The sequence below is a fragment of the Epinephelus lanceolatus genome, chromosome 14 (assembly GCF_041903045.1).
Source record: "Epinephelus lanceolatus isolate andai-2023 chromosome 14, ASM4190304v1, whole genome shotgun sequence".
Taxonomy (NCBI): Eukaryota; Metazoa; Chordata; class Actinopteri; order Perciformes; family Serranidae; genus Epinephelus; species Epinephelus lanceolatus.
In genome coordinates, this window is record NC_135747.1 from 22,868,447 (window position 1) to 22,882,453 (window position 14,007).

Consider the following 14,007-nt stretch of genomic DNA (forward strand, 5'->3'; position numbering starts at 1 on the left):
CTACTTCCAGCAGGATAACGCGCCATGTCACAAAGCTCAAATCATCTCAAACTGGTTTCTTGAACATGACAATGTACTCCAATGGCCTCCACAGTCACCAGATCTCAATCCAGTAGAGTGCCTTTGGGATGTGGTGGGACGATAGAGATTCGCATCATGGATGTGCAGCCGACAAATCTGCAGCAACTGTGTGATGCTATCATGTCAATATGGACCAAAATCTCTGAGGAATGTTTCCAGCACCTTGTTGAATCTATGCCACAAAGAAGTAAGGCAGTTGTGAAGGCAAAAGAGGGTCCAAATCGGTACTAGCAAGGTGTACCTAATAAAGTGGCTGGATTTTGCAGGCTGTTATTGTGATTGGTGTATCCAGAAATATCTGATTTCACAGCAGATTTTCGAAAAAACTGTGACGCATGTTGTGACTACAAATAAATGCTAATGTTGCTCTGTGTCAGCTGGTTGCATGAATAAGCAAATGATTGCTAACAAGTAGACCATATCAGCTTCAAAGGTGATTAAATGTCAGTGTTGTATTTACAGATTGCTGTTCCCAAGTTGCCAAAGCCTCATATTACCAACATTTATAGCTGCATGGTACTCAGTTAGTCAGTGTACTCCTTTTTGGCTATCACTGACAGGTTGAATGGTGTATGTGTTGGCCTTTGTTTTGTGTTTATATTTTTCCTATCTTTATATCTGCGGCACACTGAGTTGCCAGCCAGCTTGAGTTTACATTTGTACTTTCTTTTTTCTTCCCCTATCGCTGGAATTTTCCTTTGTAAAGAGCACTGACAAAAGCTCAGGTGATTTCCGCATGAGTGACTTTGGGAGGAGGGTGGTCAAAGTTCCAGGTCCAAAGTCAACAAACAGCCACGGTCTTAAGATGAAGGACCCTATCAGCACCTGCTCTGTGAGTATTTCTTTGAAAAGTCCAGCTCAGTGTCGACTTCCGAAAAGCACTGGGTAAAGAAAATAAGATTTCAGTGTGCATTTGTTTTCACAGCTAACTTTGTATCGGTTTGAACTCAGTGGATTCAGGCCATTACTGCTTTGTGGCAAACACCTCATGGAGGCTTGTTCTCTGTCTTTCAGTATAACCAGCTCTACCAGAATGTGAAGAGATTTTCAAAAAACGGGGAGTATTTCTGCAAAGAGCTTATGACAGTTTTTCAGCAAAGGTAGATTAAACACAGACATGGCCTTTAGACTAATGACAGCCGGAGTTACTGTTTGACTCAGTTTTTGTCTCTTGCTGTAACCATTTCCTGTTCTAGGGCTGAGCTGGAACATACCTATGCCAAAGGACTACAAAAACTTGCTGGCAAACTCATCAGGGCCTCCAAAGAAATGCCAAACAAGTAAGTGATGCAGTGTTTTTAATTAACTCTGTCTTTTGTCTGTTTTGTGTTAAACATGATCTCCTCCCGGGGACTAACTGCTTGGAGGCGAACAGAAATAATGGTATCACGGGATATGACATGTGCCCAGCAAGTTAGATGTGATCAAAACACAGGCAGGTGTTGAGTTAATGAGCCCACAGCTCTAACCTTTTCATGCTGGCTCCCCACTCAGTTCCACCTACAGCGCCTGGTGTCATGTGTCAGATGAGATGTACTCGAGAGCCGATGCCCACAGGTAGTTTTCAACCCGAGTTCACCTCATAACTGTGCCTGTCCGCAGAGTAAAACCAGAGATCTGTTGTTGAATATGGCGTGTTGTTCTTTTTTCAGATCATTAGGAAATGCATTTCAGCAGGAGGCAATTCTGGAAATACGACAAGTCTTAGACGAGCATAATAAGAGGAAGAGGCCTGTATGGAATTGATTCTTTATCTTCCTGTATCTGTCTGTTCCAAGGTTCCACCCATAATATGTGTCTGACCTTTTCTGTGCTTTAATAGCTTGACAGTGCCATTGAAAGAACTGGAAAACTTGTTACTGCTAATTGGAGTGAGCAACTCAAGGTAAAGGGAAGAAAGGTGTTTAAATATAGCAGAGATATGAGTCAGCTATGACACAGCTGCTGCACAGACACTTATTATTAGCATGCCCATCCATAAATACTTCATACCAAAAGTTTGCATGACTGTTATGGTAAACTTTATAGTGAAGCCTTTATATTATATATAATGTATAATAGATACCTGCATAATGTATTACAGCACATGCATAATGCATTACTGAGTTGATACAAGCTTTAATAATGTATAATGGTGTGTTAAAACAGTTATGAGCCATTGAAAGCAGGATCACAATACTTTACAAATTCAAGGATTATAATAGTTTGTGCTCAGTCACAACTAATGCATGACTATGCACAACATGCCATAAAATCTTGGTAGTGTTAAGGAAGTATTACAACCAACCATGCTCAGCATCATAATGTCCGTATGGCTTTACAGCCTGTCCTGCAAAATGGGTGAATTGATCGTGGGTGTGTTATGTTTGAATTTATGAAGTATGATAAAAAAACATTTGCAGTTGCTACAATACATCATACATCATCAGGTTTATGGCAACTTTTACAACCTAGTATGAATGTGTTAGAATGCATTATGCCAGTGGTTCTCAACTGGTGGGTCGCAGTCCCAAAGTGGGTCATGGTCTCATTCTGAATGGACCACAAGTGACTTGCAAGCATGTCAAGATTATTAAAAATACGTACAGCAAATTTCCGGCATAGAGCTTTTATTTTAAAGTGCCGTTTCCTGCTGTAGTGTGAGTGACTACAGATAGATACTTGACAGAGACAGTAAACTGGCTCAAGGACATGGCCAAACTCTAGTATGACGCTGAATATATGATAAGTCTTCCTTTCAATTTACAGTAGTATCTAAAATAACTGAATAAATGGAATGACTCAAATATTAAAGGAATACTACACCCACATTTGACCAATTATAAATCAGTTAGTCATGCCGTGGTACCTTGAATTTGTGAAGAAAGCTTTGTTTTGCTTGCATGCCTTCACGGAAACACATTGATTTATTTTGTTTGTTTGGGGACAACAATTGACAACTGCAAAACTAACATCCATTACAAACTCCAATGCAACTTGTGCAGGGTAATCCAAGCCTCATTAACCAGTCGTATGCTCAGAACTTCCCAAACATGAATTTTTGCAAAAACAAAAAAACAAAAAAAAAACCTTAGTATTTGAGTCTGGCTTTGAGGAGAGCAGATAAGTTTCACTTTCAGTTCAGTTTAAATAGTAAGGTTTTGGAGAAAATGCATGTGTTTTGGAAGTACTGAGCATACAACTGGATAAATGTAACATGGATTATACTGAACAAGTTGTGTAATAGTTTTTTTAATACACATTTGGATATAGATTTCCTGCTTTTAAACTGGTCGCCAATCAATCAATAAATCAATACGTTTGCAGTTTTCTGCGGAGGCCTGCGAGAAGAACAATGTTTTCTTCACAAATTTAAGGTTGACAAGACTAAAGCCCAGTTCAGACCAAAGATTTGTGACACAACGAGTTGAAACAGGCAGCTGCTTGCAATGTGTAGTTCTGCAATATACTAAGAACCTGCCAGTTCACACCGATGCAACTAGATATCATCTCTATGCAACAACTCTCTGTACTTCCGTTCTGATTTCCAGCTTTTTTAGGCTTATTTTGTGGCTGAAAATAATTTGTAGCTTCTTAAAATATAAATGAGGATAGTGATAGCAAGCTACTGGCTACATTTATAGTAGTGATTAAAGCGCAAAAAACAGAAGCAAAAGAAACATTTGATAACCTTGCCACACCTGTGTGTACACTGGCTCAAATTTAAAATGGCAAAGTGCTGAATGTAAGCTTATTCAGTGTTTACCTAGGCCTGTATAATCATGTTATAGCAGTGATATTTTAATGTGTTTTCTCTTCTGAATCAGATAAAGAAGAAATTAAATGGACTAACAAGAGAGCATGAGGCTTTGTTCAACTTTGTTGAAAACAACAGACAAATTTGCACAGAAAAAGAAAAACAAAAGGTTCAGTATATGGTTACCAAACCAGTTTTTCACCACCACATATATTCCCATCATCTGGGAGAGAATGCTTGCTGGAAAATGTGCCAACACTGAATTTTTTTCCCCCTATTCTTGACTACAGATGCTGAACAGGCTGACTAAGTCAGCAGAGATGCAGGCGCGGGTGGATGAGGAGTACTTTAATATTAACATGGAGGGGCATCAGATGAGACTCAAGTGGGAAAACACACTGAAAAACTGCTACCAGGTGCGGAAAAATGCTCTCCTGCTTTTCATACTGCAGGCACTTAGCTGTTCACCTTACCCAGAGAGGCTTTTTGTGGGTGAACAGGTAGGTTCAGTGTCTTGCTCAAGCACACCTCATTTGTGTTAAGAGTTTGAACTGGTGAGCTTTGGGTTGCAGAAAATGCTCCATAAGCACTGGGTCAGTCTACCACCCAAGAACTCTGTTTGGAGCACCAAATTACCACAGCACAGCACAGCCAGTTTATTCTGCAGCTTATTTCACGCTGTTTTCTCTGAGATACACACAGCGTGCAGCCATGAATGGTAGCTTTTGGTTACTGTGCAATCTTTCCAGTCACTATGACCTTGTTATCCGTGCTTGTACTTAAATCTACCCCAGGTTTAGATGACAATCCACTAGCAGGAGGTGATATGTTAGGGTATTACATGCCGCACAGAGTAAAGGATGATTGAATGTGCTGCATACAACACATTAAAGTGCAATATGTTCTGCTTTTTCAGATCATACAGGAGCTGGAGAAACAGCGAATTGAAGTTCTGTGCAATACTCTGAATCGATACAACCTCCACATGTCCAGCTTTGGACAGACTCTCAAACATGTAAGACATCTTTACCTCCATCCTGCTCATACATTTGCACTAAATTCCTTGATGGGTATTATAACGAATATCTGCCTCTTCCAGGGCCAAAGACAGATAGAACAGACTGTCCAAAGGGCAGACATGGATAAAGACATACAAACTCTGGTGGAGGAAAACAGCATCACCGCTGATGATCACAAAACTGAGTTTCTGATGGCTGATTATTTTGTAAGTCTGCTTTTTTTTTTTGCTCTGAGAAGGCTTGTCTGCAGGCCACAGACTCATTCAGTGACTCACCCATTCAAAGACACGCCCAGTCATTTCTGCAGGGGGTTTCTTTTGATGGGGGCGTCGAAGCCACAGAAATGAAGATGCACTTATAATTTTGTGACAGGGCTCACATGAAGGTTGTTTTTAAGTGTGCTCTAATGGTTATTTACTGTTTTGTTAATTTTAAATTATGCAGCTGTTAGGTTGTAGTCAGGTCTCTTGAAAATAGGACAGTAATCTCAATTGGATTTACCTGATTCAATTAAAGGTAATATACTGTTTGTGCAGAGTACCGTGCAGTAGTGACGATAGCATGGTTTGTAAAAATGTCTGGCAAATACAGCACAAAAAAACCTCGTAGCCTCGGCACAAAACAGCATCAATATTAGATTTTAACCAAGACCATCATAGTAACTGATGTGTGATCTGTGATCTGGACACACCAGGAGGAGGACAGCAAATCATTAATGGCCAAAGACCGAAGAAAAGAGGCCATTAAACTCAAACTCCAGCGCCTGGAGGAAAGCATTACAAAAACAAAGAATGATCGAGAAGGCAAGTTCAGCACATTATCCATTAAATAATGCATTAAAATCACAAAATATAATATGATGGAGGCGGAAAAATGGTCTTTCAGTCCAACTCTGAATCATAATGCAGAGTCCCATGTGAGGTCATTCGTTCTTGTTTCTAAGTCACCTTCAACATTTTGTTTCAGGAATTGAAAAACTGATGAGAACATATTCTGAAAATCCATCTTTCTCAAACCAAAAGAACCTCGAGGAAACTGAGCAGCAGATCGATGAGGTAAACATTTACAGCCTGTGTAGAGTGGATGAATATTGATGTGTACAGATGGGTGTTGAGTTAAACTCATCATGAATCAGATTTCATTAATGCGGCCGCCTTTTTACTTGTAGTGTACTCTAAAACTGGATCTTCTCGAGGCCACTCACTACAAACTCTCTGCATCACTGTCTGAAATAGAGGGGGGACCCAAGTCCTTTCACCGATTTTGTGACAGCATTGTAAAATGGAAAGATAAGGTAAGACTTAATGCATCATCTTGAGGACATGAGGTATGTTCTGGGGTAATGGAAGCCTGTTCGTTAAAGGAAAGTTCCCAATTGTAATGTCATTGGTTTGAATGGGAAACAGGGAAAACAGAATTAAACTCTTCCTTAACATATTTCACAGGTGCATCTCAGTGACGATTGGTACACAATTAATAACCTTGTGTCATATTGAATTCGGGAAGAAAAGTATGTTTTTCTCACATGCCTGAACAATGAACAAAGAATCCAAAAAAACAAAACATTCATTAGCCATAACTGCTAATTCTGGTACGAGGTCGAGAGGAGCCTGTCCCAGCTGATCCCACTCTGAACAGGTTGCCAGACTATCACAGGGCTGACACATAGAGGCAGACAACCATTCATGCCACGCTGACACAGAGAGAACATGCCAATTCCATGCCCCAGAGCCATGGCTGGGCAGCAGATTATAAACCATTCAGTTGTGAGGTGCCTGTACTAACCACTGCACCATCGTGCCACACTACAGCAAACCATTAATTTACAAATTTTCCCACAACAATAATCCAAGTTTCATATACCTAGGTGCAGGCTCAGAACTTTCCAAACATACGCATTTTTACTAAAACCTTAGTATTGAAAACACAAGTCTCATGAACGAACAAGTAGCGTGCATGAGCAAAGGCGTGCGTTTGAATTCTGCTTGTGGTTTCCATTGAAATCCCACCTCACAGTTCATTCATTGGCCAGAAAACAACAGGCGTGGGTGACAGCAGAACTCCTGGCCAATGAACGAGCTGGGAATCATGATTTCAAGGGACAGCACCAGCAGAGTTCAAATGCACGTGCTTGCCCAGACGCACCATTAGTCTATGCATGAGACTGTTCAGTGTTTTAAATAGTAAAGTTTTAGCTAAAATGCATGGCTGGATAAATGGGACTTGGATTATAATGCATAAGCTGTGTCACAGTTGGGAAACAGATGTTTTGATATAGTTTTGCTGTTGGCAAAGGCAAACCCCTAAGACTTCAATTCATCCAAAACTTTCTCTGTTTTTGGATTCTTCGTTCACAGTGAAGGCATGCGAGAAAAACGAAGTGGATATATATATATATGAACGATCATTTGGGGCGTATTTCTTATTATCCTTGGATAAAATGTATAGGGTGAAAAGGTTTCTAGTCAGAGTGAAACAGTCTTTACATATTTTTCAGGTAAATGTGTTATGCTGAATTAAGGAAGTTGCTTGTAGGTGATTTTAATGGTCTCAGATGTGATTCCCAACCTTTTTAGTCGGATGAGTTCAAGTACCCCTGCAATGACACCACCTTTCATGTTTCAAATGTGTTTTTAATTTTAAACTGAAGGTCATCTAATGCTATTAATTACACAACATGAATATTGTTGTCATTCATTATGCAAGACAGTTATGTTGTCACTGTTTAGGCTTGGTCCCTTTTTTTCCTTTTCATCGTGTTGGTTAAGGGTGTTTTAACACTTGGTCCTTTTCAGCCCTCAAAACGAACTCAGAGCAGTGACTCAGCATTTTTTGCACATATCTGTTGCACTGGGATGCTTGAAAAAACAGACGAAGCCATGTCAGCCTGTAATGCTTGCAAGGACGTAGGACGAGAGGTAGTTTGGTCCACGGAAGATACAACTTATTTCTGGATATGAACACACGCAAAAAAAAAAAACAGTCCCTTTTCTGTTAGTCCACTTTTTGGTGCACTTTAAGAGGACCGAGTTTGGTTTGTTTCGAACAGGCTTTACGTGAAAACACCCTTAACGTGCATTTAGGATTTACAAGTATATTATGTAACCCAAACTATTTGTCTGTTTAAGGACTGTGAGCACAGCATTGTTCAACTGACTCGTCCAGTCAAACTCAGGAGGGCTCCATATAGATCCCGACGATCACTGAGAGCTTCAATCATTTACAAAGGGCCCTCTCAGTTTGGGACGCAGCAGTCTGTGGAGGCTTTACCAAGTCCCACCGACCAAGTCACTTCCACAGCTGTAACACATGAAACTGCAGCTGCAGAGTGTGTCAGCATCGTTAACGGAGCCCTGTCTCACACTGATGATGACAAAGAACAAGGTAATACATTTGCAGAGTAACACAAATATTTATTTCTGTTCAGCACATCTGTAATTAAAGAATGAAAAACATTAATATTGAACAGGTCAAACAACATCACAGCTGGGCAGTATAGGAAAATGCAAGGCCTTGTACAGTTTCACACCTGAACAGGACGATGAATTGGCATTGACAGAAGGTAAGTGGCTACTCAAGTGTAGATTATCCAAAACAGATGAGGTTTATAACTAATCTAATAAAAATGACTGGATTTTTTGTTTCACAGGAGATCTGCTAGACATTTATGGAAAGGAGGATAATGGTTGGTGGTTTGGCAAACTTAATGGGAAGACAGGCCATTTCCCATCAGCCTACGTTGAGGAGCTGCCTGTGTTAGGCAGCGTCAAATCATCTGATGCCTGAGCGACTTAACTCACCACCAAATGAACAAAACTCATCCTGAATCAAAGAGATTCACTTCTGCCAAAAAATCAGTGGCAACAACTAGGAGCCTTGTACCACCTACAACTACTGTAGTGTACTGACTGATGATATGCATAGCTTTAAAATGGTTAATAAAAACAAAAGTATGCAGTTTAATAATACATGTTCTCCTAGATCTGATTTTTGTCACTGCTTTCCCTGAAGTTTTTTTGACACTGTGATTTTTTATACCCATTGTTTTTATTTATGCTACACTGTGTACAGAAAAACAAATGAAGTTGTATTTTAATAGATTATAATGAACGTAAGTGAAAATGAAGCCCAGGGAAATGAAACTATGCTTATCTCCACCTACTTTAATCTGGGTAATGACATGAGAAAATTAAACTGTTCACCATTTACATGAATCATGACCAATTATTTTATTCATCTTTACTTCTGAAGAGCATCTACAGTAAACTGGTGAATTTTTCAGGATTTAGAGACATTTACTCGTGAACACCTGTTCTCTCAAGGCCAAACTCCGGGGTTTGAAATTATGCCAGATAAACAGTTTCCTCAAAACTGCAACACGACCATGCTCAGACACTTGTGCATAAAATTAGTAAAAGTATTTATGTATTAACAAGTCCAGATTTTTATCGAGCTTTTAACTTATTTTATACAAAAATGCATATTAAATCCATATCTATCAGTAATGAATAAATGAGGAGTGCTTTACTGGGTCAAAAGACATGATGTTGGTGATGTTTGACGTAAAAAATCAGTGCTTTTTAAGGATAGGACAAACAGTCGAGTAAGAATTGAAATATAATATATATGGTTATAATGGTCAAGCTCACTTGTATTTGTTGGCAGAGTTAAAAGGATCTGAGGCAATCTGATTCTAAGTGAAAAATCCTTTATTTAATACATGGATAAGAGTATCATTTAGCTTCATATTTACAGTATCCACATTGCAGCAACAACTTCACTGCATGGCATTTTATTCTCCCATTCCTCCAATCTTAGCCGCGTGCCTGAGAGATAAACTCCTTCCTGATATTTGCCAGGAATGCAGCTAAGTTATTGGTCTCTTGAAGCTGTCTCTCCAAGGCTGGCAAACACTCGAGCACAGGATCACTTGACACAACTGTAGAAATTGGAAACTTCATTATAGAAGACGTTTACACAGGCTATTGCAAGATAAGACAGGTGATATTTCATATTTTTTATTATTGTCTACAAATCCCACAAAAGACCAAAACCACCAGTGCATTATCCTGTCTCTCGATACTTTTTAAATCTCTCTCTCTGTCTGTGGCACTGACGCCCATGTCCATACTTCCTAGTGAAACACCAGATGTTTAGGACATGCTTATAAAAATATAGTTTTATTTTTAAGTAATTTCCTGTAACAGCTGAGAAATGTAGTTTTAGACAAATATTATACAAACAGGAGTAAACACAGCATTTGTCAGGGGACTATTTCTGGTGGCAGGGGTGGTGTATGTAGGATTCATTCAAAATAAACTACAGCAGTCATGTTTGTGGAAAACACGGAACATGTCAGCCAGGGCAACAATACGGCACATTTATATGTTTTTTAATAGTTTCTGGACACTATGGCACAGAGGAATAACCTATATGAGGATTTGGCTACAAAGACAATACTTTTGAGGAGAATCAGATCATTGTTGGTTTTCTTTCTTTCTTATAAATATAGAATATTGTCAGCCTTGTTTTTTTACATAAAGGCAAAGTCAGAATTCCATTAAACTGCACAACATTTTTATACAACAGTAGGTTTTCTGATGTACAGTGTGTGTGTGTGTGTGTGTGTGTGTGTGTGTGTGTGTGTGTGTAACTTACTCTGGTATGATCTGTCTTCTGTAATCCCCATTGTGACAACGTAGGCGCTGTCCAGATCTGAAGGGCTGATATTCCGGAAAACAAACTGCAGCTTTCCACCTTTACGAAGACAATAAACACATTGTGTAAATTCTAAAGCCATAGTAACTTTAACTGTAGAGAGAGTCGGGGCATTGCCTGCGACAAGCTACAATCACTTTATATGAAGTATTTGCTATTAATGTATAAAAGCAATGATGATGATATAAACAGGACTTGATATGGAAATGCCAATTGTGTTTGGTATACCTTTAACCACTTGTGTTTTGCCAGAGATTGTTCGTATCTCCATCCCCAAATGATCCTGAAAGACAACTCTGGCTTTCTGAAGATTCCTCAGTCTGAGTTTGTTTGCTTTATTTTGAGACTCGATCACTGAAAAGAAAAAAGTGCAGGGGTCAGTTACTAAAATGACTGCATGCTACAGTCACAAATTACATTCTGTGATCCACACCATACATTTCACTTCATTTTCAAGTTGAAACTTACACTCTTTTCTCTTGACTTGTTCTTCTTTAAGTTTCTCTATCTTCTGGATGATGTCGTCTTTCTGCATCTCCTTGTGCTGAATCTCAGATATCATTTCAGAAATGGCATGCTGTTTGCCTTTCAAAGATGCATTTTTCTGTTCCAAGTCTGGGGGAAAAACATTGCATCACTCCAAGTACACTTTCACATAAACAATGATGCCTCGGAAGTGGCATTACATATTGTCTCAAACAAGTATGGGCCCATAGTCTGTATCAGAAAATGAGGAATAATTCAGCCATGAAAACAGAACAAAAATACAGAGGGCATAGGGCCAGTATCAGTAACTTCAACAATCTTGTAAACATACTTAACACACACAACTGAGCATATGACTAACACGAATGGAACGGACACACTGCTTTTGTGGCCTAATGCATAAACTCACCTCTTCTGAACGTCTGTATTGTGTCAAACAGAATCTCATCGTCCTTACATTTCTTTAAACATGTATCTGCACAAAAAGGAAAAAACTTGTTAAAGACAGCCTGATTTTATTTTAATATGGACCCAAGAAGCAGTAGTTATTGCCGAGGCAACAACAAAGGGGAAACCTAATATACAATATCTCAAACATACCAAGTGCCGACTTCACAAACTGTCTGTGGGACTGGCACAGCTCTGTAGTCACGTCAATTATCTCCCCATATGTTTTAAGCTGTTTGTTGTGGATCTCCTCCATCGCACTGGTGAACCTGATACTCATGTTTGGATCGGTAATGGAAGACATGATGTTCACAATCTGCAATAAAAGCAACAGACAGCACAATGCTCATCATGTGCACAAACATCCTCATCTTGTAATACACTTTTTAAAAAACATATTTTATATTAGTTGCATGTTTTTGACTATAGATTGTAGCTGTTAATGCCATTGGTGTATTCTTGCTGCAAACTAAATTTCCTTCAGGGTAAGTTGAGGTTAAAGAAAACAGAGATCAGCCAAAGTGCAATGCCCTGAAACTGATGATATGCCGCTCACCTACTGTAAATAATACTATTATATTAAGAGGAGGGCACCAGCCACCTATGGTAATTTCAGCAGTAAAAATAAAAGGTAGCCCATGGCACAAATCAATATGTCCTCCTACTGCTGCACAGTAACGTCACACCTGCAAGGCAGGCCTACACGGTTGACAGCTCGGGATATAAATGAAGTAAAGTGGGATACAAATTATTTAAAATGAATTAACCTTGAGTTGAGATTGTTTTGGCAGACTTTCAAAGAACATAAGCAGCTTCAACTTCAATATGCTAAGCAGTAGTTCGTACTTTGCAGTAGTTACTCAAGAGGTCCTCAAATATTTTTGGTTCAGCATCAGCACTCATGAAAGACTTTCATTAGTCTGAAAGCACTGAGGTAATAGTCCAAAGGGCCCCTTCTAAAAACTAAGAAAAGAGGTTTTGTTTGCTTCCATTTGGATGTGTAAATGAAACATTTTGCCAGGAGTATCAAGATGTTTAATGTCATTCTCACTGTCCTTCATATTAATAGCTGACACAATATTTTCTCTTGTTAGAGGTGCCAGTAGTTGGATTTTGGTTAAAAAGCAGTCCTGCAAATGCTCCCAGGATGCCACAGTATATACAAAGGAAATACAGATGATCAGTAGTTTCAGTTTCAGTATCACAAAAGTCACAATGATTGTGATCAATATTAAATCTCAGTATTCCTTTTATAGGATGGACAATTTTAATTCAGAATATTGAAGTAAACGTCATGTGTCTTTCATCTTACCAGATAAGTACTATAGTTGGATCTCTATTTTTTAATGTCTGCCTCAGAATATAGTTGAAGATGGAGATTCTGTTTGATTGTATTGGATACAGTATTTTAGCTGGGTGATGGTGTACACATTTTTAAAAGTTTTCTCAGCCAGAAAATCATGCAAGACTGTTCACATATGTTAAGGTATAATATTCTGTCTGAAACAGGGATTGCGTTAATTACTAAAACTGAGCATGTGTGCAAGCCATGTCATATTTTGGACAGAAGTTTTCATATAATATTCAGTCACCCTGACCATTAATAAGATGGGTTACTAACCAAATATCTTTCTCCATCCAATGCTGTGAGATTAGCCATTACTATTACTTATACTATTTTATTTCGTTTCATTTGACCCTTTTTACTCAACTTTTTTTATATAATTTAAGTTATCTCTCTTAACTGATGTGACTTGTACATGGAGAATGTGATCTATGCCTTGTTTTGTTCAAATAAAGCGACAGTTGATTTCCAGACAATATAAAAATGACATTTTATAGTTTCCTTGGCAAGTGTTACCAGTGTTAATTACAGAAAACATCTCTATGACAATGACTGTTGTTAATCGTCAGTTACGTTAAAGCTAATAATAGAACAGTGCGAGCAACTGACGTCCGTCCAAGTTGACGTGTGACGTTACCGTTAACGGACTCCGTTACCGAGCTCACAAACGGGGTTAACGTTATTATCTCCCTGTTGAACATTACTGACTAACTTGACAGTTAACACCCAACCCGACTGTGAGTGGTGAACACTATGTTGTCAGCCCAAGTGGCTACATTAGCTGCTAACGTTAGCTGGAAAACATTAGCCGTTAGTTAGCCTTAGCTTGTCCAGAGCTCACGTCACTTAGATATGAAATTAAACTAGGGTGATTTGTGTACGGAATTACATTGAATTAGCTACTTAATTTAAATGTGGACGCAATAAAATTACTCACATGATGTGTGGCCGTCAATCTTTTTAATATGACGCTACGTCTTGTTACTGAAACTGTCGTTATTTTCAAAAATCCGCGGTCTGTATACAGGAGGCGGGGACTGAACACCGGAAATGACGTTTTCTCTTGTTTTACTTCCGCCTACAAATCAGATGAATAACAGTTTTTACAATTAAGTGTTTTGTGTTAATGCACCCGAACAGAAAACGTGGCTACTGTATGATTATGTTATTTCGTG

The 14,007-nt window shown here is 38.9% G+C and overlaps 2 protein-coding genes across 3 annotated transcripts; one reads left to right on the forward strand and one right to left on the reverse strand.

The window, feature by feature from the left end:
• The first annotated feature begins 817 nt into the window (after positions 1-817).
• nostrin (nitric oxide synthase trafficking) lies at positions 818-9,050 on the forward strand. Of its 2 annotated transcripts, none has more exons than XM_033612549.2 (16): positions 818-913; positions 1,096-1,181; positions 1,278-1,361; positions 1,576-1,638; positions 1,734-1,815; positions 1,904-1,966; positions 3,888-3,986; positions 4,108-4,233; positions 4,734-4,832; positions 4,917-5,042; positions 5,531-5,639; positions 5,803-5,891; positions 6,005-6,130; positions 7,965-8,220; positions 8,306-8,398; positions 8,486-9,050. In XM_033612549.2, exons 1-16 carry the CDS (start codon positions 818-820, stop codon positions 8,620-8,622), a joined length of 1,734 nt encoding a protein of 577 aa, XP_033468440.2. In that variant the 3' UTR covers positions 8,623-9,050. The 2 variants fall into 2 exon arrangements, with proteins under 2 accessions (XP_033468440.2, XP_033468449.1); XM_033612558.1 differs by having other exon boundaries at positions 896-966.
• spc25 (SPC25 component of NDC80 kinetochore complex) lies at positions 8,229-13,869 on the reverse strand. Its single transcript, XM_033612570.2, has 7 exons — positions 13,770-13,869; positions 11,641-11,803; positions 11,450-11,515; positions 11,023-11,169; positions 10,783-10,908; positions 10,495-10,593; positions 8,229-9,775 (listed from the first exon to the last, which is right to left on the reverse strand). The coding sequence occupies exons 2-7, from the start codon at positions 11,789-11,791 to the stop codon at positions 9,651-9,653; spliced, it is 714 nt and encodes a 237-aa protein (XP_033468461.1). The 5' UTR covers positions 11,792-11,803; positions 13,770-13,869; the 3' UTR covers positions 8,229-9,650.
• Between the last annotated feature and the right edge of the window lie 138 nt (positions 13,870-14,007).

What these genes read in the sequence shown, in the direction of transcription:
- nostrin (XM_033612549.2), top strand. Translation starts at nt 818, where the DNA reads ATGAGTGACTTTGGGAGGAGGGTGGTCAAAGTTCCAGGTCCAAAGTCA. An exon ending in TTCTGATGGCTGATTATTTT is followed by an intron (nt 5,043 to 5,530) that starts GTAAGTCTGCTT and finishes TGGACACACCAG; the next exon opens with GAGGAGGACAGCAAATCATT. An exon ending in AACAAAGAATGATCGAGAAG is followed by an intron (nt 5,640 to 5,802) that starts GCAAGTTCAGCA and finishes ATTTTGTTTCAG; the next exon opens with GAATTGAAAAACTGATGAGA.
- spc25 (XM_033612570.2), bottom strand. Translation starts at nt 11,791, where the DNA reads ATGTCTTCCATTACCGATCCAAACATGAGTATCAGGTTCACCAGTGCG. An exon ending in CAAAACACAAGTGGTTAAAG is followed by an intron (nt 10,594 to 10,782) that starts GTATACCAAACA and finishes GTCTTCGTAAAG; the next exon opens with GTGGAAAGCTGCAGTTTGTT. An exon ending in AGAAGACAGATCATACCAGA is followed by an intron (nt 9,776 to 10,494) that starts GTAAGTTACACA and finishes CAATTTCTACAG; the next exon opens with TTGTGTCAAGTGATCCTGTG.